Below are 24,255 nucleotides of genomic sequence, written 5' to 3'. Positions count from 1 at the left end.
TATACAGTGCATGGGCATCTGAGCCCCATTTCCAAATGTTTTTAAATAAACTCCATACACACTGGACGTGAACGTGACGTGATCAGTTCAACTTGGATTACCTCCCAGATGAACTGATTAAATTATTGGGCTATTAACTAGGCTATCTAGATCAAAACATTGTATTCATTTTTTTGTATGATATAATAATATGATGTTAATATCAAACACACAAACTAAAAAATAAAAATAAATTGGGGGGGGGGGGGGGGCTGTCGGTCGGCTCTGATTGTGAGCGCACTGCAGACACTTCATTTCTGCAATGTGCGCTCATTAAACCGTCAGCTTCACTTAAGAGTCCTGTGTGGGTCAACAGTGCAGTGCAAACTATGCAGCATAAAGTTATAACATTCGTCTACGACCGTGATGTTAAATCACCTTCACACAAAGTCTCCGCCCCAGCAAAGCAGCGAGTCGATCGCTGTGACGGTGAAAATCACCGGGACCCGGGAGACCCAGTGAGCGAGTGAGACGCCGCTCAGAAAAAACTCTGTGGTTTGATGGATGAAATCAGTCGGGGATATCCTGCCCGTTAACTTTGTCTACGGGAACGGCTTCCGCGATCTTTTTCTATGTCTCGAGTCTAACAGAGAGCCATGTCGGCAAACTGACAGCGCGACTAAATACAGTGAGCTGCGTCCCTCCGTATAGTTTCTGTTTCAGTAGGCTGTTACATTAACCTCTGAAGCATTGACAGTGTTTAATCAAAGCCTCTAATTTTTTATTATCAAAAGGGCTTTGATTGAGACTTTTAGCCAATTCTAAAGTCTGAACACACAGCGGCAGCAGTGATGCTTTACTGTGCCCGATCTTAACGCTGATTGGACAATACTCATGACGTCTACCAAAGATGTTTTATTGCCAAGATAACGATATTCCCTTGTCTCTACTACGGTAACTCGCCCACACAGTCCAGTCTGGGAAGCGCTGGCTGACTTCTCTGGCAGCTGCCGCTACCCCCCCCCCCCCCCCTCCCAAAAACAAAAACTCTTCGGATCTATACGATTCACGTGGGTCATATATTTTGATTCTAAACGGCGATTTTCGCCGAAAAGCGACGAGTTTGCAGGTATGATTATAGGCTTATCGCATCATCACAGTTGGCCTATTGTCCACAATAATCGCACAACAGCCCCCCATCCAAAAAGGAACTTTAAAAAGCTGAATTCTCACTTTGATGTGCATACACATGTTAAGAGTATGGTCCATTATTTGTATTTAGTGTGTCTGTATAGTATTGCACCAAAACAGTAGAAGTTTTCTTTAATGGTGCTTTGTACTGTCTGCATGTTTGCACATAATTTGTACCTGCACATAGCAAACAAAATTACACAACTGTAAGGTCAGTGTCTGTTGTATATATATATATATATATATATATATATATATATATATATATATATATATATATATATATATATATATATATATATATATATATGTGTGTGTGTGTGTGTGTGTGTGTGTGTGTGTGTGTGTGTGTGTGTGTGTGTGTGTGGTATCTTACCTTCTGAATCAGGGGTTTGATAGTCAACTGAAATGAAATGCAACAGAACATAATGTCGACAGCTGATATTCCATTTTGCATTTACAAGAAAAGGTTCAATATTAAGATACTTCAGCATGAGAAATAATACCATTTAAAGCCAGTTACAATGAGTGCATTCAACCATGCAAGTTTCAACCCAGACATTGCAGGAATGGTGGTAGGATGGCCTAGAGGAAGAGGGGTCGACCAGTAACCATGAGGTCTCTGGTTCCTCCTCCCAGTAACCATGAGGTCTCTGGTTCCTCCTCCCAGTAACCATGAGGTCTCTGGTTCCTCATCACAGTAACCATGAGGTCTCTGGTTCCTCATCCCAGAAACCATGAGGTCTCTGGTTCCTCCTCCCAGTAACCATGATGTCTCTGGTTCCTCCTCCCAGTAACCATGAGGTCTCTGGTTCCTCCCAGTAACCATGAGGTCTCTGGTTCCTCCAGTTCTCTGGTTTGATCCCCGGCACGGAGCAGGAGGGTGTTAGTAGTAAAACTAGTGGTGGCTGCTATTACATTTACGGTGTCCACCATCTCTACCATTGTGTCCTTGAGCAGTTTGGGAAACTGCTCCAGGGGCGCTGTACTATGGCTGACCCTGTGTGAGGACCCCCTCTGGAGTGTGAGAACTTGAGTGTCTTTCGTCAGTTGGTTTGTCCCGGTTCAACACTTTTGTAAGTTTCTCACTATTCATGGAAAATGTACACTGGAATTTCCCCTAATTGTCACGTATTAAACGGCACATAAACACAAATCATGTGTCATGTTTTTCATAGTGTAGGTTAAATAGTTAAATTACAACTAACCTTTTCGAATCCCACAGCTCCATACTGGTTCGCGCAGTGGTCGACCCTCTTCAGTGGGAGGTTCTGAAAGTTTAAGGCGAATGTCTCCATCTGGCTTCTCAATGTAAACTTCATAGAAATTTGGGTCTCTGCCTTCATGTCTGAGAGTTATCTCCTGCATAAAGAAATATAGAAGAGAGAGGAGTTAAGGCCCTTGCCCACCGGGCGCGTTTTATTCGTGCGATTAATTAGTTAATTACCGAACGTATACAGAGTCAATACAAGCTTCCACACGAATTTGCGTCTTATATTTTTTGAACTGAGTTCGATTTTTCTGGGACGTCACTTTTTAAAGTGAGACGTGAGAAAATTCACATTTCAAAACATTCGCTTTTACGTGCCGTTTATTCGCGTCACGCCTGGTGTGCAAAGGCCTTTAGTCGAGTTAAATTGTACAACAGAAACAAAAGAGAAGTTTCCTCATCAAACCAGGTTTATTAGTGTTCTACTATATTTTTGGGATGCAGCAACTTGTGAAATGGGTTAAAACATTGTTTGAATGTGCAGAGAGACAGACTGACACACTGTTCTCTTTGAGGATTCTGGAAATATATTCAGAACAGCAGTAGGTGTTGTTTAACACACATTTTGGTTTTTCTTACAGAGTATTTATCTTTTAAAGAAACTGCAAAAATGCCACAAAAACTGCAGTAACATGGCTCCGATCGTCAGTGGTAGTTACAACTAAAACAGTTGAAAATATTAAACCTATTGCAATCAATATAGCTATTTAAAATAATACAGAGCCACGATTAACTTTGTAAACAGATGTAATTGCTGACAGGCAGTACAAACCTTTGGGGTAATTTCTGCTGTGTCGATGTCTGCTGTGAGTTGAAAAACTTTCTCTAATTTCAGGCTCTTGTCAGGGCGAGGCTTCTTGATTGTTTTGTACCCATCATTGTCCTCCTCCTTGTCCACTGCCTGAAAGAAAAGCATTATAAGCCTAAAGCTGATTCACAGTTACAGTGGTGAACTGTGTCATCTGAAGTACATTCATGAAGCAATATAGTTTAGCACAGTTTAGTATCCTGACTGGGAACAAAATACAATTACAGTGATTTTAAGGAGAACAAAGTAATCAATTTGAGAACATTTTGCTCGTACCAAAATAGTTAGATTTGTCAACAACAGTTGTGCTGTTTTAGAAAGCTCTCAATGAATCCAGGCAACTACATGAAATCTCCTGAGAGAATACAACTCTTTCTTTCTTTTTCAAGCAGTGTTAATTTCGTAGACTAAGACTATGACGAAAAATATTCGTCTACGAACCTTTTTCACGGACGTAAACTAAATAAAAACTAAATAAAAAGGCAGATGTGATGACGAAGACTGAGACTAATTTAACTGACACTATAGTCTACGAATAGGAACTAGACGAAACTGTTAGGGCGGGACGAATGGAGAAGAGATCCAATCAGAACTACTCTTTTTGTGGGACAAGTTGGGAAGAAATCCAATCAGTGCAAAGCAGCAAATGCAACCCTGTGTCAGTGAAAATTGACGGGAGACCGCGCAGGTGTGAGCGGGTGGAGTGAGCCGCTGTGCTGAAAAACTCTGCGGTATGATGGACAAAAATGATAGTCAGGGATATCCTGCCCGTTAACGATGTCTAGTGGAACGGCTAAGTTCCGCGATCTGTTTGTAGTAGGCTCTGTCTCGAGTTTGAATACACAGAGCCATGTGAAACTGCCGCCTCCGTCCGTTAGTTTCTGTTTTTAAGTTACAATCAACTCCGACGCATGGACTGCGTTCAATTAAAACCTCTAATTGTATTATCTAAAAGGCTTTGATGCAAAAGAAGTCCAAACACACACAGCGGCAGCAGTGTTGCTTAAAGGAAGGCGCAGTTGCTCAAATTTATCAGCACCTCAACGGCGTGCTGCTGCTGCTGCCCAGGGGCGGCCTTAACGATCTCGGGGCCCGTTTCAAGACCTAGTGTGGGGCCCCCCACTTTTTTAAAATATTTTATTTTTTTTATTTTTTTTTATAAATAATGCTTGTGCATGCTCCCCGCAAAAAGAAAAAAGATTGTGGAATCCAGTTGGTTCATAGACAGATCATGAGATAATGGACCCCCGGGCACAGGCTCTTAAAGCCCCCCCTCCCCCCTATCCAGTCAGGTACACTGATTTTATGTGAGATTATTACTAATGAAATAGAATACATGTTTTGTATTACAACCATTAAATCTGTGTCTGTATTGCATATTCAAACCTTAATACCATTCAATGAAGAAAAACACTTAGTCGACGAAGTCCGCTGTAGATTTAGTCAAACTAAAATCTGCTTATATTTAATAGACTAGACTAGACTAAGACTAAACTATTTTAGATGACTAGAATAGGACTAAGACTAAATGGTGTGATATTCAAAAGACTAAGACTAAGACTAAATCAGAATTTGCTGCCAAAATTAACACTGTTTTCAAGAGAGGCCTGAATTCAGATTTAATGTTTTCACATTTGTTGCAGCAAGATATTCAACAACCTGTTGTACAGCAGGATCATGTGGGATCAGGTAAACATGTAGTTGGAGGAACTGTGTGTTGGGTTTATAGTATATCAACACGTCGCAGCGGATTTCCAAGAAAAAGCCGAACAGCTGCAGGACCGGGATCAGGACTGCTATCGGAGAAAACACTGGTTCTGGTAACTTGACATGGGTCGCTGTGACCTCAGACACTTTTTCCACCACATCTCCACAGTCATCGATGTGTAGGACTGCAAACTCTTTTATTATTGCAGGGTTGTCATCTGCACAAAATACAAGCACAAACAACTAGTGAAGAGAAAAGGATTGGATTATGTTTTGTATATATGATATCAGAGATTTTAAAAGTTAGCACATTCATTATTATTTCCTAATGTGCATTTACCTATGCAGATCCAGTGTGAAAGGTAAACTTCATCGAACTTCCCGGCAATGACTGTGACGTCCATTATGGCACTTGCAGGCATGTATTTGATGCTTTTCATCCTCTCCATGTGTTTCTCCCAAGAGCAAAACTGGTACTTGAAGCTGACATTGTCCTTACAGACCCAGCGCAAGCCGGAGACACTACATTCAAAGTTTCCTGCTTCTGACTGTAGACTAAGTGGTAAAGGAGAAAACAAATGAGTTTGTGTTTATGCACAAAACTACTGAATAAGAAGTAATAGAATACATGTACAGAAGTAGTCAAAAGTCTGGGGAAACATCTCATTCAATGGTTTTTCTTTAATAGGGGGCCAAGCCCGAGAAGGGCCTGGGACCGCTTTTTTGCAAAGCAACACGGTTCCCAAGCCCTGCTGGTCAGGGAACCCTATTGTTTTCGTAAGGATTATTATTATTATTCGTATTATTGTACTCGGCTAGAACTGGTTCCACAGCCCAAACCGTAAGTCTGTGCGACAAACCAAATAGCAGAGCTAGTACAAACCCATTAAGTGTACACAGACACAAAAACTCAGACAAGCGGTCACTAGGTGGCGCTAGAACCAAGGACAACGCATTTAAGCCTAATACTTCCAAACCAAACCGAACATCCCACATTCGAAAACCTTACATCCCCGGAGTCTGTGAAGTGAGCGGCCGGATGACGACGCTAGGGACCCGAGTTGCGTCGGAGGCTTGAACCCCATGTGCAGTTCTAGTTTGTATTATGTTATTATGTTCGACATTGTACATCAACACAGATGACATCAAAATAATAAAATAATTATTTAGCACTTTAACAGAAATCTATGTATCAGTCTATCTATCCATCATCTAAGCCAGGGGTGTCCAAACTTTTTTCACTGAGGGCCACACACAGAAAAATCTACGAAGGGCCGGGCAAAAATAACACATTTATCAGGACATGTAGCTGCTCTGATGTTTAGTTTCATAGTGTCTTCGTAAATTGTAATCCTTCTTCACGGCAACACTTTCTTTGCAAATTAAACAGACACACTTCCCCTCAGAGCCGGCCGAAGCCTCCAAGGGGCACTAAGCAGAATTTGATTAGGGGGCCCCTCTCCGGGGGTATGCCCCCCCAGGAGTTTTCTTTTAACTTTTTAAAGTGAAATGCATGAATCTGGTGCACTTTGAGAGGAAAATTAAGAGGCTTAATCTGAAGACCATCCTCTGGGATGGGCTTGGTGCTCTTTGTCTTTTATGGGACATATTTCTTTGTAATATAATGAATGCATTTAAATTATTTAAAAACTAAAAGGTCCATATTACATTATATTTTTTAAATGTGCACTAGTGGGTTAAAAAACAAAACAAAAAAAAAGGGCCATATTACATTATATCTTTAAAATCGGCGTTTGGACACCCCTGATCTAAGCTGTCATCAAGGCAACTGGTGGCTATTTTGAAGAATCTAAAAATATAAAAGATTTAGATTTATTTGACACATTTTTGTGTTTACTAAATGATTCCAAGTGTTATATAATAGGGTTGATGTCTTGAGTATAAATCTACAATGTCGAAATAATAATAATAAAAAAATAATGATAAACATTAAACTAGAAGATGTGTTCAAACTTTTGACTTGAGCTAAAGATTGTAAGAGTATCTGCATTGAGTGAAATATATTGCCAATATAATTATCATATGATAGTCTCGGTATAACCAGCAAGAGCACAAAGAAATATATTAGTTTCCTTTTGTTCAAAACCAACCAAGCGTTTCTTATTTCTACATTTAGATGTTGCTGTGACGCCATATTTAGAATGTTATCTTTACCTGTAAGTTGGAGCCTCGTCTGCATCTGTGCTGTTCACTTCAGGTTCAAGTTTAGTCCAGACACTGGAATCCTGCTGCAGTGGACAATCATTTTTGTGAATAAGTGGAGATACTTATATACTTCTTATATCATCATCACAACACATTCTAACTTTGACCACCTCTATTGTAGGCTCAGGCTGGCCATGGAACAGCCCCTTGTTATTCTTTTTTTTTCAAATATATTTTAACCTTTATTTGACAGATGTAGAGAGTTTAAAATGTGGAGAGAGGGGGATGACATGCAGTAAAGGTCCACGGCAGGCATGGGCGTACCGGTGGGCCGAAGCACCATTATCCACAACAAATCAATGAGTGGTCGGCCTCAGAGCGCACTCGACTTCCTGAGATCTGAAGTCAGTCTCGATTGGTCGAAATTGTTGTCAATCTTGACGCAGTACAACAAGCAAACCTATCAAATCTCTTTGCACACACATAGGCTACACACACACGTAAGCTACACACGCACGCAGTCAGAAAGACACTGGAATGACACATAAATGATGTTGAATTTACAATGAATTTTTTTTGGGATGTGTGTACGTCTTCACTTAATAGTATCTGGGAAATTGTAAGCTAGAATTGTGCAAATGCTCAATAGGTAGCATAATAATAGTAGCCAATAGAGTGTTGAGCACAACCTCGTCCTTGCTGGTTCGGAGGTGGTCACCCTAGTGTGTGTGTGTGTGTGTGTGTGTGTGTGTGTGTGTGTGTGTGTTTTATGTATTCTAATCTTGCCCCTGTAAAGCACTTTGAGTGGCCTTGTGTCTGAATTGTGCTATATAAATAAACTTGCCTTGCCTTGTGTGTGTGTGTGTGTGATGTCAGAAAGAGTTGAAATTAAACATGGAAATGAGTTTAAATAATGATAATATAAGTTTGAAATAGTATTACTGGAGGACTTCACACTGTACCACTGCTCCTCTCACCTTGTTGTCATCGTCTGGAAGGTTTTTCAACACATTCAGTTTGACATCAGATTGATCTGATGGAGAGAATGAGTGAAAGAAACAGAGCAATAACTAACCCATGAATGCTGTGAGAACCTTCAAACTGCTTGAATATTTTCAAACATTTGTGAAATTACAGATCAAGCCTACAAATATGTATTTGAAATACTGTATATTTCTAACAATGTACAATGAGCACAAGCTCAATTCATGAAAATATTTTAATGTTATTAAACAGTTTGATGAATGAGAGCCATTGGTTCATTACTCACGTTTCTTTGGTTTCTCAGCTCTGATATACCTGATAGGCTTGCCATAAGTACTGTAGGATGAACACAATCGATAAGGTTTAAAATAATTGTTCATTAAAATAATTGTTAACCAGATTGAGTCCTGAGACAACTGATCAAAAGCTTTTCATCATCAAATCTTCATCACAAATGACTAACAACGTTCATGTTCTAAGACTGAATTAGAGGAAAAACAAACTAATTGTTTCACTATAATGTGAAAAAAAACATTTCTGTTCAAATGCTATATAATGTTGCATTGCTTTGTAAAATAACCACTGATTTGTTGTGCTAGGCTTTGTTATTAGCTATGATCCTAAACCGTTAACCTGTTTATATTATTCACATTGAGTACAGGTTGGGTTTGCTCCTCGTTGATAGTTATATTTGCACTGATCCTACTTTGCACTTCATCGTCTGCACAACGTTTTAAATATGACTCCATCCTTGTTGTTCCTTGAGCAGCTCCTACTGGTCGGTTGGGGCGCTCACACAGAAGGTAGAAACCTCTATTATGAACTGAACCTCTAATGTGAGTAAGGCATTAGCCTCCCCGTGTTTAGTACAATACTGCTGAACTGAGTCTGACCCTCTACTAACCTCAGAGTCTCCAGTCTGTAGTCTGGACTCTCCACAAGATCAGACAGAAGCTTCACTCCTGAATCCTGCAGGTTGTTGTGACTCAAATCCAGCTCTCTGAGATGGGAGGGGTTGGACTTCAGAGTTGAGGCCAGAGAAGCACAGCTGATCTCTGACAAACTGCATTCATTCAAGCTGAATAAAGAATAAATGATGTAGAGGAACATTACATTATGAGGGTAGAGGGCAGACGAGTGTTTAGGTTCTAAACAGAATGTCTTAGCCGAGAGGCTATTAGATGAAATACAGCAATGTCAGAGTGAGAAAAACAAATTGAATTTTGGACACTACACCATGAAAACAGTTTCAAGTAGTTACAAAATAAAAATATGAACCCGAATAATAGCTAAATATAGGATCTTTAATAGAAATGTAACAGACTCCGACTCCGGATAAGCGGTTGAAGATGATGATGAACTAACAGTGGACATCTACTACATGTTTTTTTTAAGAAGAAACATAAGTCTTTTGTGACTGCACACTACATATGAAAGAGCGATAAAATATAAACAAAAGAGAAATACAACTTAATGGATAAAAAGTAATGTTTGTATATAAGTAAGGTTGAATTGTTAATTCAATATATAAGATCTACAATAGTAACAGTCAGTGAACTGACCTCAAAGTCTCCAGTTTACAGAGTGGACTCTCCAGAAAACCACACAGCAGCTTCACTCCTGAATCCTGCAGCTCGTTCCAACTCAGATCCAGCTCTCTGAGATGGGAGGGGTTGGACTTCAGAGTTGAGGCCAGAGAAGCACAGCTGATCTCTGACAAACTGCACCAACTCAATCTGAATAAAGAAAAAATGATGAAGGGGAAAATTAAATTATTATCCAATCAGATGTTATTTAGGTTTAAAATGTTTAGCTAAACGTTGTTTTTTTAAGAAACAAAATGTCTTTTGTGACTGCAGACTAAATATAAAAGAGCGATAAAATATAAACAAAAAATAATTAACTACTTCATGGATAAAAGTTATGTTTGTATATAATGCCTCGTTTCCACCGAGTAGAGCGGGTCGGAGCGGTTCGGTCCGGGTAGTTTGGCTTTTCATTTGCCAAAAGTTAGGTAGGGTACGGTTTAAGCGCACCTAACTAGGGATGTGAACAATGTGTCGATTCTCGGCTCGATTTTCGACACGTGCTCAAGACGACTCGAAAAATAGAAATCGATAAATCGGGTGTTTCACTTTATTAGATGTTTTGGGCACATGGGAGACGTCCATCATGCGAGTTCACGAGTGGTCGCGAGCGCGCGCTGCAGGTCCGGTGTGTGTGGGTCAACAGTGCAGTGCAACATATGCAGCATAAAGTTAAATTAACATCACGGTCGTAGACGAATATTAAAACGTTATGCTTTATATGTTGCACTGCACTGTTGACCCGGGCCACACCAGATGTAAATCACCTTCACTCAAAGCCTCCGCCCGAGCAAAGCAGCGAGTAGCGCTGTGACGGTGACTATCACCGGGAGACCTCGCAAGGCGCCGTGCAGAAAAACTGTGGTTTGATGGATAACATGATAACGTCAACGGGAACGGCTTCCGCGATCTGTTTTTATGTACACAGATCCATGTCTGCAAGCTGACAGCGCGACTGAAGGGACTGTACAGTGAGCCGTCTCCCTAGTTTCTGTTTTCAGCCGAGTAAGTTACATTCACCTCCGACGCATGGACAGCGTTTTTAAAATTAAAGCCTCTCTTTATTATCAAAAAGGCTTTGATGCAGATGAAGTCTGAACACACACAGCGAGCGACAGCAGTGTTTTTTTAAAGGAACAGTTTATCAGCACCACAACTACGTGCTGCCGCAAAAAAAGGCACACTGTCTTTTTTTTCTTTTTTTTTAATGGCACAGTAAATCGATCGATTTGTCGATTCATGCCTCCGACACGTCGACACGCAAACAATGAGTCGTTTAACATCCCTACACCTAACCACTCTGAGCCGCTCCCAATCTCAGTACTCCTCCGTAGGGGTACTAGCCGCCTGAAAGCGGGCCGAAACGGCGGAGCTACACACTGCCGTCATTTGATTGGTCGAAAGAATCATTTCCGTCATGTGTAGTCATCTCGGAAAGAGTGAAGAGAGTCTTGTATATTGGTGAAAATGTGAGCACAGCACTGTTTATTGTGTGGTGTTTTTCCTCGTCAATAAATTAATCAGTTGGTTACACTGTGTCCCAGCCAGCACTGTTCGCTCACTGTCTCTATGAGTTGCACCGAGCCGTCTCTGTGTGTTTTCGCCATAGATAGTAGTAAATACACGCTCACAACAACACGGGGGAATAAATAAAGAAGCGGCTGGTTTGACCAAGCAAAAACGAGAGACCGCTGACTTGACCACAGTTGGTCGAAATAATAATTTCCGCCATGTGTAGTCACCTCGGCTAGAGTGAAGAGAGTCTTGTGTTTTGGCGAAAATGTGAGCACGACACTGTGTGTGTCGTGTGACTATTGTGTGGTGTTTTTCTTCGTCATTAAATGAATCAGTTGGCTACACTGTGTCCCACTGCTATGATGTCACGTAGCTGCCACAGCCAGCGCTGTTCGCTCACTGTCTCTATTAGTTGCACCGAGCCGTCTCTGTGCTCACAACAACACGGGGGAATAAATAAAGAAGCGGCTGGTTTGACGAAGCAAAAACGAGAGACCGCTGGCTTAACCACATGTTGTTCCACAGCCCGATAGTTTGACCCATATTCTGGCGGCAGCTATCGCAGTCCAGCCTAAACCCCGCCCTACCAGTAAGGGTAGTGTCGGCGGTGGAAACACCACCGAGATTCTTAAAAGTGAGCTGTCCCGCTCTGAGCCGCTCCGACCCCACCCGCTCTACTCGGTGGAAACGAGGCATATGTTTGGTTGAATTGTTTAATTCAATAAGATCTACAACAGTAACGATGAATAGAAAGTCAGCGAATCCCAAGGTTGCCTTGAGATGGACACCAACTGGAAAGAGAAAGTGTGGAAGGCCAAAAACCACATGTAATAGATCAATTACAGCTGAGCTAGTTGAAATTAAACTTACCTGGAGGGATGCAAAACATGTCACAAAAGACAGAAACAAATGGAAACACATTGTATCGGCCTTATTTCCCACGGGGGAAAAAGAGGCATAAGTAAGTAACAATAGTTCAGTCAGTGAACTGACGTCAGAGTCTCCAGTCTACAGAGTGGACTCTCCAGAAAACCACACAGCAGCTTCACTCCTGAATCCTGCAGGTAGTTTCCTCTCAGATCCAGCTCTCTGAGATGGGAGGGGTTGGACTTCAGAGCTGACACCAGAGAAGCACAGCTGACCTTTGACAAACCGCAGCCCCTCAATCTGAATAAAGAATAAATTATGTAAATTTAGAGTATGGTTGTGCTGATGGGCGAATCATCTAGCGGCGATTGATGGCACCATCGGTTTTGCTTTAACCGATGCCCCCAGCAGCTTTTCTCTTGTTTTTGCTGATGCTGTCAGAGTGACCATGGGATCAAGCGATGACACAATAGGCCCAACATTTTCCCTCTGGATAAAGATACAGTTGTGTCTGATCTAATCTTATTCCCTGCTTCAGAACAATTGGCTGTGAGGGGTTTCATCTTTGATGTCCCTCATACTGGTTGGTTGGGACGCTCACACAGAAGGTAGAACTGGAGGGGAACCTCTAATATGAGTAAGGCATTAGCCTCCCCGTGTTTAGCACAATACTGCTGAACTGAGTCTGACCCTCTACTGACCTCAGAGTCTCCAATCTATAGTCTGGACTCTCCACCAGATCATAAAAGTTGAATTTAACAATTAACAGTGGAAATTTACTACATGCTTTTTTAACAAACAGAAGACTTTTGTATGCAGACTAAAGTTATAATAGCAATAAAATATAAACAAAAGGGAATTAGAAACATCATGGACAAAAGTTATGCTTATAAGTTAGGTTAATGATTAATTGTTAATTACATATTTTATATAAGTTATCCAACAGTAATATAATTTGTAAACTGACCTCACAGTCTCCAGTCTACAGTGTGGACTCTCCAGAAAACCACACAGCAGCTTCACTGCTGGATCCAGCTGGTGGTTGCTACTCAGATCCAGCTCTCTGAGATGGGAGGGGTTGGACTTCAGAGCTGAGACCAGAGAAGCACAAACTGACGAACTGAAGCCACTCAATCTGAATAAAGAATAAATGACGTAAATAAAAAGGTATTAATAACATTCTGCTGATAAGTCAGCTTTGTAATTAGCGGAGAAATACTCAATTGATCCTTTAACACCTGCATTTGGAAATATGCTTTGATCTCTGTCTTCCTGAGTGTGTGTGTGTGTGTGTGTGTGTGTGTGTGTGTGTGTGTGTTCTGAGGGATCATTATCAATGATCAGACATTGTGTACAGAAAACTTAAACCAAATAAATATTTTTCCTGCATCTAGTAAACATTTCAATGTAAAATAAAATAGAAGTTGGTGAATCTTCAGTATGAAAATGTGACTAACGACCGAATCTAACAACTGTTTTAAACAATCTGGGCGGAAGCAGCACTAGGCTTGTTTACAGACGTAAATAAGCGATAGTCTACATTATACCGAAGATTTTGTAAGACATTTTTGATAATGTAAATTAATGTACTTTTGCGAACAGCAATAACAGACTGCTATTAATTAATTATTCATCATCTCCACAGACTGATGGACCACGATGTGAGCCTCTGAAAACTGAAACTGAAAAAGTTGAATACATTGAATAAAAACCAAACACTACATGAGCTAGTCAGTGAACTGACCTCAGTCTCTGCAGTCTGCAGTTTGGATTCTTCAGTCCGGCACAGAGAAGGTTAACTCCTGAATTCTGCAGTTTATTCCAGCTCAGATCCAGCTCTCTCAGATGGGAGGGGTCGGACTTCAGAGCTGAGGCCACGTCTTCACAGTGAGTCTCTGAGAGTCCACAGCGATAAAGTCTATAATGACACATTTATTACAAAATGGTAATATGAAAAAGGACAATTGTTGAGGGAACAGTTTGACATTTCCTGATTTGAGGTCAAAGGTTCAGCTCATCTTATCTTGAAAGAAATAATAACTCATCACGCTCTCACCTAAAGACATTTCATCTTTGTTTTGTTTGACTATTTCAGATGGGAGAGAAAATGTAGTTACACTTGCTGCTATAATGTCCACAGTCTGTTATTGTGATCTGGTCCCATTTCTGTCTCTACGTTAGCATGATATTGAAATTAACAATTACTGGAAAATGTATCTCTTTGATCGCTACCTGCTGCTGTCAGGTCCATGTCCGCAAGTGGGAAAATTCAGTGACTCCGCCAACTTCTGTGTAAATACACAGCCTTGTTAACATTCCTTTGTTTACATAGCCTAGGCTCTGTATTAACAACAGATTTCTTTTCAGCACGCACACAGTACTGACAGGTAGTGGATCATTGTCTGAGATATTCACTGATGTAAACAAAAAAGTGATTTGTAAACAAACATTGTCCAGAATGAACTAGTATGCCTTTAAAGTTAAATTCCTCATTCTGGTGTCCTTTTAAATAAAAATTAAGAATGAATTAATTTGATGAATTTCGTGCCCTAGTAAACACGTTCTTCCAAATAATAACATTACAACATCGCCCAATGGGGCTCAAAACATTCATACTAAATGAAACTAAATGATGCCAATTCATAAAAAGTTATTCCTTAGCAATTGAAACATTAAGAAGCATCTTTAACTGGAATGTTTTTTTTTCTTTGTCAATTTCCTAAAGAGGAAGAAGGGTGTGTTGTGTTTTATCACATTCTCTGTGCTCAATATAAAATGGCTACTCAAAAAACCATTTAACTTAACTGCATTTACTGATAACTGTTAAATACTATTAAATGTTGTGTGATAAAACGCTGCTATGATAAAACCAGAACCTCTAAAATATTTATTTGAACAAGTTGGCACATTGCCTCCATCACAAAAAGAGAGATTAAATAAATATTGTATAATGTATACTTAAAGAATTAAACTACTATCCACCCTGATTTATAATGTTAATCATATCTGGACTTACACAGCCTTTCTGCATTTCCTCACAGCTGGAATCAGTCTCAGTTTTCCCTGGTCTGATGTGTTGTACTTCTCCAGGTCCAACTCATCCAGAACCTCCTCTGACATCTGCAGCATGTAGGCCAGAGCAGAGCACTGGATCTCAGAGAGTTTCTTCTGTGATCTGTTCTCTGACTTCAGGAACTCTTGGATCTCCTGATGAACTGATTGGTCGTTCATCTCCGTCAGACAGTGGAAGATGTTGATGCTTCTGTCAGGAGAGATCTCATCAGTGTTCATCTCCTTCAGGTTGTAGATGACTTTCTGGATGATTTTTGGACTATTGTCTGTTTGACCCAGCAGGCCTCCTAAGAGTCTCCGGTTGGACTCCAGAGAGAGGCCATGAAGGAAGCGGACAAACAGGTCCAGGTGGCCATTTTTACTTTCAAAAGAATTCTCTATGGTGCTCTTCAGGAAGACATCCAGGGATGAATTTATATATTGTTTTCCCAGGAAATCCTTCAGTACCTCTGTGTTGTTGGTGGTGTAACAGTGGTACATGTAGACTGCAGCCAGAAACTCCTGAATGCTCAGATGAACAAAGCTGTAGACTGTTTTCTGGAAGATCACGCTCTCTCTTTTGAAGTATACCGATGCCTCTGCGACATCCAGACCACACTGTTCCAGGTCTTCTTGGTAGAACATGGTGTTTCCTTTCTGCAGTTGCTCAAACGCCAGCCTCCCTAGCTTCAGAAGAACTTCCCTTTCAGCCTCTGTCAGCTCATGTGGACTCGTCTCATGTCCCTCTTTATACTTCTGCTTCTTCCTCTTTGTCTGAACCAACACAAAGTGTGAGTAAAGGCCAGTCAGGGTCTTGGGCAGCTCTCCTCTCTGGTCTGTAGTCAACACATCCTCCAGAACTGTAGCAGTGATCCAGCAGAAGACTGGGATTAGACACATGATGTGGAGGCTCCTGGATGTCTTGATGTGTGAGATGATGCTGCTGGACAGCTCTTCATCACTGACTTTCCTCTTGAAGTATTCCTCCTTCTGTGGGTCAGTGAAGCCTCGTACTTCTGTCACCCTGTCAACACATGTAGGAGGGATCTGATTGGCTGCTGCAGGCCGGGAAGTTATCCAGATGAGAACCGAGGGAAGCAGATTCCCCTGGATGAGGTTTGTCAGCAGCACATTGACTGATGACTTCTGTGTGACATCAGACACGACCTCATTGTTGTGGAAATCCAGTGAAAGTCTGCTTTCATCCAGGCCGTCAAAGATGAACAAAACTTTACAGACAGCAAGCTTCTCTGCTGTGACCTTCTGTAATGTTGGATGGAAAACATGGATCAGATTGAGAAGACTGTACTGCTCATCTCTGATCAAGTTCAGCTCCCTGAATGGAAGCAGAATCAGCAGACTGACATCTTGGTTTTCTGAGCCCTCTGCCCAGTCCAGAGTGAACTTCTGCACTGAGAAGGTTTTTCCAATTCCAGTGACGCCATTCGTCAGGACGACTCTGATGTGTCGGCTGTTTCCCCTGGATAAGGCTTTAAAGATGTCGTTGACCTTGATTTGAGTGTCATGGATGTTCATCCTGAAAGCTGTCTTAAACTGCTTCACCTCATTGTGGGTATTAATCTCAGTTCCTTCAGTCACACGTTCACATCTCTTCTTCAGACTGATCTTATGTTCATCTAAAACCTCCTGCAGACCACTATACTCTGGAAGAAAAGAAAAATGGTGGAGTAATGATTTGAGAATCTGTTGAATATTTTCATGGCCAACATTACATCAAGTAAAAAATAAAGAGTTTCAAATGTTGTTTATGAAATTCATTGTCTATCCTGTACAACACAAATAACAAGAAGAATCCTGTTTCAGACACAATTACATCAGTTGACAGATCTCCAGTCCTACTTTGTACATTGCTGGTCTGACTGGTTCTGGCTCGTTGTCCACCACTCCACTTGCTCTTCCTGTGAAGAAAATGTGTTTAATATTTAATTAACTGATATTATTGAAATTGACAGATCTATCCACAGAGAAGAGTAAGTATTTAAATGTTTCTGTTTGAATTTAACATAGTATAATAGAAATTAAATAGTTTTCGCATTAATAGTTCTGCATCATGAAAAATAATCTTTTATCCAATTATTTAGTCTTCATCCTCTGTGCATAATCTTCCACAAGTTCAGTTAACAGTAAACAGGCTCTGACTTTGTGTCTGAGAGTCCATGTTCCAGAGGTGGGAGTAAGTCACAAGCAAGTCTCAAGTTCAGGCCTTGCTCGAAAAAGAGGTAATTTGACCTCAAGCAATTTTGCCTGGTTAAATAAAGGTTAAAGCGGACCTATGATACTTTTTGACTTTTATGACCTATAAACGTTGTTATAATGATTTATAGTCATGTTTAACCATACTAGATTATCAAATAATGACGTACATGCATTTCGACGTATTCCCTGCTTACTCGGAACTAATATAATTAGTGGTGGGCCGTTATCGGCGTTAACGTGCTGCGTTAACGCCAGACTCTTATCGGCGATAAAAAAAATATCACCGTTAATCTCTTATTCCACCTCCTGTTTGGCTCAGGGGAGATGGTTCCCTCCAGGGCCGATGGCTGTTCGCCGTCGGGGTGAACCCCCTTCCGTGTGTTCTCTGGTCGGGTAATAATAGCCGGGGGCCGTTGTTGACACTTGAGGAGCCTTTATTGCAGGAGCGAAGCTTCTCTCACACACCCGCCGCACTCTCTCTCCATCACTTGCCCACGACACAATCGGGTATTGGAACGCAAGGTGGGTGTGTGTGGCCACCGGTCGCCACATGACTATAAGTTTCCAAGTTTTAAACACTTCTATCTCTTCAACGTCAACGTCACCGTACCCGAATCCTAAATATCCCCATAGCAGACGCTATATTTCATCGAGGGGAAAACTTTGTTTTGCGCCACAGTTCAGCTTAGACTCGGCCGTAATGCTGCTGCACACACACACACACACACACACAGACACAGGCACACACACACGCTGCATGTCAGAGACGAGGGGCACTACCAAAAAGAAGAGAGGAGCAGTTGGAGCGTTTAGAGACACATGCGCGCACATTTATTTACATAAAATCGCAATCGCAGTCATTTGTGCAGTTATGTAAAATGTTTCACTAAGGAAAATGACAGAAAAAGTAACGCACAGTGACTTTGATGAGTAACTTTAATCTGATTACTGGTTTGGAGATAGTAACGCGTTAGATTACTCGTTACTGAAAAAAGAGGTCCGATGCCGGTAACGCGTCACTAAGTAACATCTTGTTGAACATTATTTATTTTCATCACCAATTATCATAGTAGAACAGCTTCCTCAAGCAGTTTGTGATGCATGTTGGAAACAGGAGATGAGCCCCTGGTCTGATGCGCCACTTGGCTTGAGAAACACATTCTCAAAGACTTACTTTGAGTCATTATTTAGGGAGCACACACATATTATGAATGAATTCAAATGAGCCATTTTAATCTAGATTCATCTAGATTCGTTCCAAAATTCAATGAGATTAATCTAGATTAAAAAAAATAATCTATGCCCACCTCTAATTTATATATAATTTTTTTAATAGTTGGTCAACCTATCAGGCGAGCTACTGGAAACCTGCCCGCGAGCTACCGGTAGCGGTTAGAGAGCCCTGTTGTACACTGACTGAAAAAAAAAACCGATAGTTCGACTTGAAGAATCTGCGTCGACTGCGAGGGTCCTTTCAGGGGGCAGCCCTACCATTCAAACACACATTCATACACCGTTCTCAGTCTGGGATCCGTACTTAATTTAATTTTCTTCTATATTTTTTCCAAAATCTGCCTAGCCTGTCTTTGCACCTCTTAACGTTCCTACTCTAAAACCAGTACCGCTGTAAACTCTGTATTTGTTACTTTGATCTTTTTGATAAAACTATTTTATTTTCTCTCAGTGACTCATATTCAAACAGAGCCCTGAATCCCTTCCCGCTGCACATACACGTAGTGAGGAAGTGGATCAACATGATATAATGCAGAATGTTTTGTCTTCTTTGGGATTTTGAGGTGGTGGCCAGCCACAACAAAACGTTACCAGCTGAATGAGTTAGTATCAGTTCACTTACTTTGTGTCTGAGGGTCCAGGTTTATTACTGAAGGTTGGAGGAAGAGACATAGCCAAGTCACAATTCATAGACAAAGAGCTGGAGGATACAAACTTTGTTGAAGTTGAGGGATCATGTTTGGACCGGTCACTCTTCATAGACAGAGAGCCGGAGGATCCAGACTTTGCTCCATCCTCCTCTTCCTCCATATTAACACTCTTCAGTCAGTCTGAGGGTGAAACAGTTAAAACTGACTGTGAGCTCAGAACAGAAAGAAGACAAACAGGTTTGTTCATGTCTCATGCAAAACAAAGAGGAACAAGCTCTCTCGCCACACACTCTTGCACACAGTAGACACACACACACTACACAGTATAATAAAACTTGCATGCAAGATGGAGAGAACAAAGAGTAACAAACTCTCTTGCCACAAACACACGCACATACAGTACACACACCGTGACCGCGCACACACACAACCACAAACTCGCACACACAGTATACACACACACACACACACACACACTAAACAGTATAATAAAACCAGCCAGCTTCACCTTGTTGGTTCTTTAATACTGCGCTTGTTTTCGTGGATCAGGTTTAATGTGTTTTATTCAGACAATCATCTACAGTTCACAGGGAGAAAACTGACTGACAGTAAAATATAAAAATGTTTTCACACTCACCCTGCCTCGCCCTCAGTTTCCTTCCATCTGCTCTGTCGACTCTGAAAGGACTGAATACTTTCAACGTTCCCTCCCTGTTCTCATGTACCTGTAACAGGTGGCTCCACCCCTCTGCATTTACTGGAAGTCATTTGTTTAACTCTGTGTGTACGTGTTTGTGCACGTTTATCTGTTTTTTTGGCGAGGGAGGATGGGGGAAGGGGAGAGAGAGACAGAGAGAGCGAGAACAAGCAAACTAACTGTAGGTTATAGTTTAGTTGTAACAGCAAACACCCAATACAGTATGTTGCATACACTTTGGATTCTTCATAATATGTCTCATCCGGGATCCCATAACACAGCAGTTAGTGGAAGCAGCTACAATCTAAATATTCAGTTATGTTATTGAAAGTAATTAGCTAACAGCAAATTTAGCTGATAGCTAACTACACCTAAGCTTTCTCTCATATCAGGTTCTTACATTAGAACATAAACTGTACGTGTCAAGTGCACTACCAAAGGGTAGTATAATAAATCAAACACATATCTTTCGCGCACTCATCAGAAATCACAATGGTCAACTGTTCTTTGTTTAGCAAGTTGCGACCGTTATGTCAATAACATTTGACAAGCGAGTGTAAAAATAGCCTATATCTGCTGGTTAGCTAACATGACTTCAGCTATAGATACAGGCAGCCTATATGATATATTTAATCTCCGTTCAATATATTTTACTTCAACAGTAATTTAGTGTTCAAAGTTAAAGTTCTTTCACAGCTTCCAAGCTAAACATCTGCGAACACAGCTGTCCTATTATAAACAAAAACAGTATAGGTTAGTGAAAAACACCCAATTGTACTTACATTTGCACAGAGCGCCAAAATTTACCATATTGACCCGACCGCCATTTCACTAGTTCAATTCCTCTTCTGCTGCGAAAGCGAGACCGTGACCGTTCAGAGCGAGAGATGTCTTTCAGCGCTAAACGTTATCATGCATTGAGCTTCACCGTCTGGGCCTTTCCAGAGCCCTGTAGTCTAACAAACTTTCATAGTGAACTTATTCATTTAAAATAGCGAGTGCAAACATATACATAGGACAGCTAACCAGACGATTAGCTGGCACGTTAAAGAGCACGCTAACGGGACCTTAAACTAGCTTAATAACAGCCATTACCTCTCTCCAGTGCTTACAGTGCTTCATTTTCTAACATACTGTCATTGTGAACTTATTCACTACCAGTAGCATGAACGGACATGAGAGCTAACATGACCGTCATGCTTGTGCGCTGACGGTTATAATGTGGGAGCTAACAGGAGGTTAAGCTAGCGCACTAAAGTCTAATTAAAGCCGTTACCTCGCGTTCGTCTTAAAGCGTCCTGTGTTTGTCCCTGTGTCTGTCAGCTTATCAGAGAAAAACTTAGGCCTACCTGAACTTTCCAGTGATAAACCGCCTCTTCCTCACAGCAGCCTCCGTTCCTCTTCTTAAAGACACACACACACACACTTCACTTTCGCTGCCGACTCATGTCCTGGCGTCATAGACATTGTATATGGATAGACGCCGCGTTGGCCGCTACTGCCTATTGGCGCTGACGAGAAATGCGGGCGCCATCTTGGACCGGTCACACGTTCCACTCAGTGCAGTCTGTTTGACAGGTGCAATGAACTGTCAGCGCATGTAATTAAGCATATCTCATTAAATACCAAACTGATTTTCACGCGGTTTTCTTTGCTGCAAAGATCATACATGTAGCTATGATACAGGGCACACGTTTCGACGTGTTTTAATATTCATAGTGGACTTAACAGTCATAGAAGATTCTGATATGATATAAGTAACCAGACGTCCGAGATCAAATAGGAACATCCCACGAAAAGGGGGAAAACGGAGACATTTCCAGTTTGACTAGCAATCTGATTGAAAAACCTAATGAGGTGTCAACAAAACGGGAACAGGTAGTTGTTTCTGTTTAGCCAGGGACAGGCAACCAACAATGGGGACGTCTGGTCACCTTTATGATAGCCTATGTGATGTAGGCTATGATCGGTATTTTGCAAATCACACCCTATAAATATGATAGAGAAGCAGAAACAGATAGGGGCAGTAAAGTCAGCTATTTTCATAAGTTAACAATATATGATTAGGCTATATATATACTTATTAATTTACAGTGACGAGCATACGCAATAAAGACAATCACAGGGATAACAAACAGATAACATAAATAAAATAGGATAAAATATATTAATTTAAATAAAGTAGGCCTATACAAAATACAAAAAAAGGGCAAGAATAAAATACTAAATGAACAATGAATTCAGCTAAAACAGGCACGCGGGGTTATGACAGGGGGGACACGGATGAATATGTGAGTTTGTGTTTTTTATATTAAGATCACGGCATAGCTGGACAAGAGTTCTTCTGCTTCATTCCTCTCACTGCATTTAAATGCATTCATTATATTACAGAGAAATAGGTCTCGTTAAAGAAAAAGAGCACCAAGCCCAACCCAGAGGACCCTGCATGCATTTTTTTTTTTTATTATTAATATTTTTATGGAAAATCCATGTGTCTTTCTTCAATTGCTTCTAATTCATCAGACCCAGTGTCTCCAAATGATTTGTTCACACAAAATTCCTCATATTTAGCCTCTTAATTTTCCTCTCAAAGTGCACCAGATTCATGCATTTCACTTTAAAAAGGTGAAAAAAAATCTCCCGGGGGGGCATGCCCCCGGACCCCCCTAGGAGGGTCTGGTTCTCTGCTGGCTACTATTTTCCTCCAGCAGGACATTGGAGGTACTAGCGTGGCACTGGATGTGTGAATGACATTTAACTAGGCAATAATTTGGGCAAGTCTGTCTGCCTATCTTTCTCACTCCGCTGATATTTATTGGGGATTTGGTTGTATGCAGCAGTTTTTTCTTTTCTATACTGGAAAATACCTTTAGGCTGCAATTCTGCAGACATGTTTCCTCTTAACTGAGAACCGTACCGTACAGAACAGAACCGTGACTTAAAAACCGAGGTACGTACCGAACCGTGACTTTTGACCCCTAATAGTAGGTGGTAGCTCACTTTGACTTGGTCATTTTAAAAGTAGCTCACAAGCTGAAAAACAGTGGCCACCCCTGCTTTATAATGTCTATGTCCTGGCGTAGTCTCATCCATTATGAACCTTTAAAAAGCGAGACCCGCCGGCTGCGCACAGTGCGCATGCGCAGTGAGAGGAGATCAGAACTACTGACATCCATAGGTGTCAAGGTAAACACAGAAGTCACACTCTGAAATACCAAACTAAAAAACTAAATTCAACTATAATAATCACAAAACCCAATTAGATTTTTTTATATATATATAAATAACTATAATTCAGTTTTAATCTACAATATTATACTGGTATTGATGTGTCCTATACATTCAATGGACCTGATAATATATTACTTCTCTCCAAACTATCTAATAAAAAAGGATAAAAATGCCCAAATAATAATCTTGAAAAAAAATATAGCTGTACAAAAGTGTGTGTGGTTTGTGTGTGTGTCTCATCTATGATGCGTCTGTCTCGCGGTGTGAGATGAGTGTTTGCTGCCCCCTGCTAGTTCGGATCAATAGTTCACATATTGACTATGCTTTAGACATGCTTATCTAAACTGTTATTCAACCAACCAATCAATCAATCAATCAATCAATCTTCAGGTCTATTTATTAAAATAATTACGAATTTTATTTAAAAAAAACGAAATTGTGCAAAAGACAAAAACAACACGTGACAAATAAAACGACTAAACACATAAAGAAACACATTTCATGAACAAACTTCTGGCAGATTTTACATTCACACAAACCAGACTCCATTTAAAAATAAGCAGTTTTTACAAAGTTACAGAAGCTATAATATACTATCCTATATTCAGTCTTATTAGCAAAGTGGTTTCTGAGTTCAGAGTTTGGACTCCACTATAGTAACAATGGAAGACTTCCAGTAATACCAGGACACACCAGACTCCGTTTAAAAAACTAATAATTTAAAATGTTTACATCAAAGTTCCAACAGACAGCTGCTTTCATGAGTTTGGTTTGTGTTGGTTTTAGTTTTGTTTGTGTTTTTCACCGAGCGGTTCGATAACCTCAGATCTGGCTTGTGTTTCCACTGTCTGAACGCTTGTTGTCAAAATCACTTTGTCAAAATCAGTGAATATCTCCTCGTGATCCGCTACCTAAAATCGGTATGTAAACAAAGGGGCCACTGTAGCTAGCTACGTAACGGTTTACAGAGCCTAGGCTGGTTTCTTTCAGCACACACACAGTACAGACAGGTAGCGGATCTTGAGGAGGAGATATTAACTGATTTCTTTCACTAAAAAGTGATTTTGACAACAAGCGTTCTCCAGAATCACTGACTGCATCTT

General features: G+C 40.8%; 1 protein-coding gene across 10 annotated transcripts in view; it reads right to left on the bottom strand.

Annotated features, from left to right (window-relative positions):
* LOC307254853 (NACHT, LRR and PYD domains-containing protein 12-like) overlaps positions 1-24,255 on the bottom strand; it is a 365,889-nt gene that overhangs the window by 5,488 nt on the left and 336,146 nt on the right. For 2 of the 10 annotated variants that reach the window (XM_080033386.1, XM_080033387.1), the window contains exons 1-17: positions 19,862-20,001; positions 19,197-19,404; positions 16,985-17,043; positions 15,090-16,788; positions 13,818-13,991; positions 13,041-13,208; positions 12,200-12,373; positions 9,668-9,841; positions 9,010-9,183; positions 8,392-8,441; positions 8,099-8,154; positions 7,131-7,204; positions 5,296-5,510; positions 4,908-5,173; positions 3,213-3,341; positions 2,379-2,532; positions 1,547-1,573 (exon numbers count right to left, since the gene is read on the bottom strand). The exons of 6 other annotated variants lie outside the window; for them this stretch is intronic. In XM_080033386.1, coding sequence (XP_079889512.1) covers positions 1,547-1,573; positions 2,379-2,532; positions 3,213-3,341; positions 4,908-5,173; positions 5,296-5,510; positions 7,131-7,204; positions 8,099-8,154; positions 8,392-8,441; positions 9,010-9,183; positions 9,668-9,841; positions 12,200-12,373; positions 13,041-13,208; positions 13,818-13,991; positions 15,090-16,788; positions 16,985-17,043; positions 19,197-19,384 — 3,781 coding nt within the window. In that variant the 5' untranslated portion in view covers positions 19,385-19,404; positions 19,862-20,001. Of the gene's footprint in view, positions 1-1,546; positions 1,574-2,378; positions 2,533-3,212; positions 3,342-4,907; positions 5,174-5,295; positions 5,511-7,130; positions 7,205-8,098; positions 8,155-8,391; positions 8,442-9,009; positions 9,184-9,667; positions 9,842-12,199; positions 12,374-13,040; positions 13,209-13,817; positions 13,992-15,089; positions 16,789-16,958; positions 17,044-19,196; positions 19,405-19,861; positions 20,002-24,255 lie in introns of those variants that run through there. 2 more of the 10 variants (XM_080033379.1, XM_080033380.1) reach the window with 2 other exon arrangements.

Source organism: Ammodytes marinus, assembly GCF_949987685.1.
Source record: "Ammodytes marinus genome assembly, chromosome: 8".
In the NCBI taxonomy this organism is placed as follows: Eukaryota; Metazoa; Chordata; class Actinopteri; order Uranoscopiformes; family Ammodytidae; genus Ammodytes; species Ammodytes marinus.
This window is presented reverse-complemented; position numbering and strand designations above follow the sequence as displayed.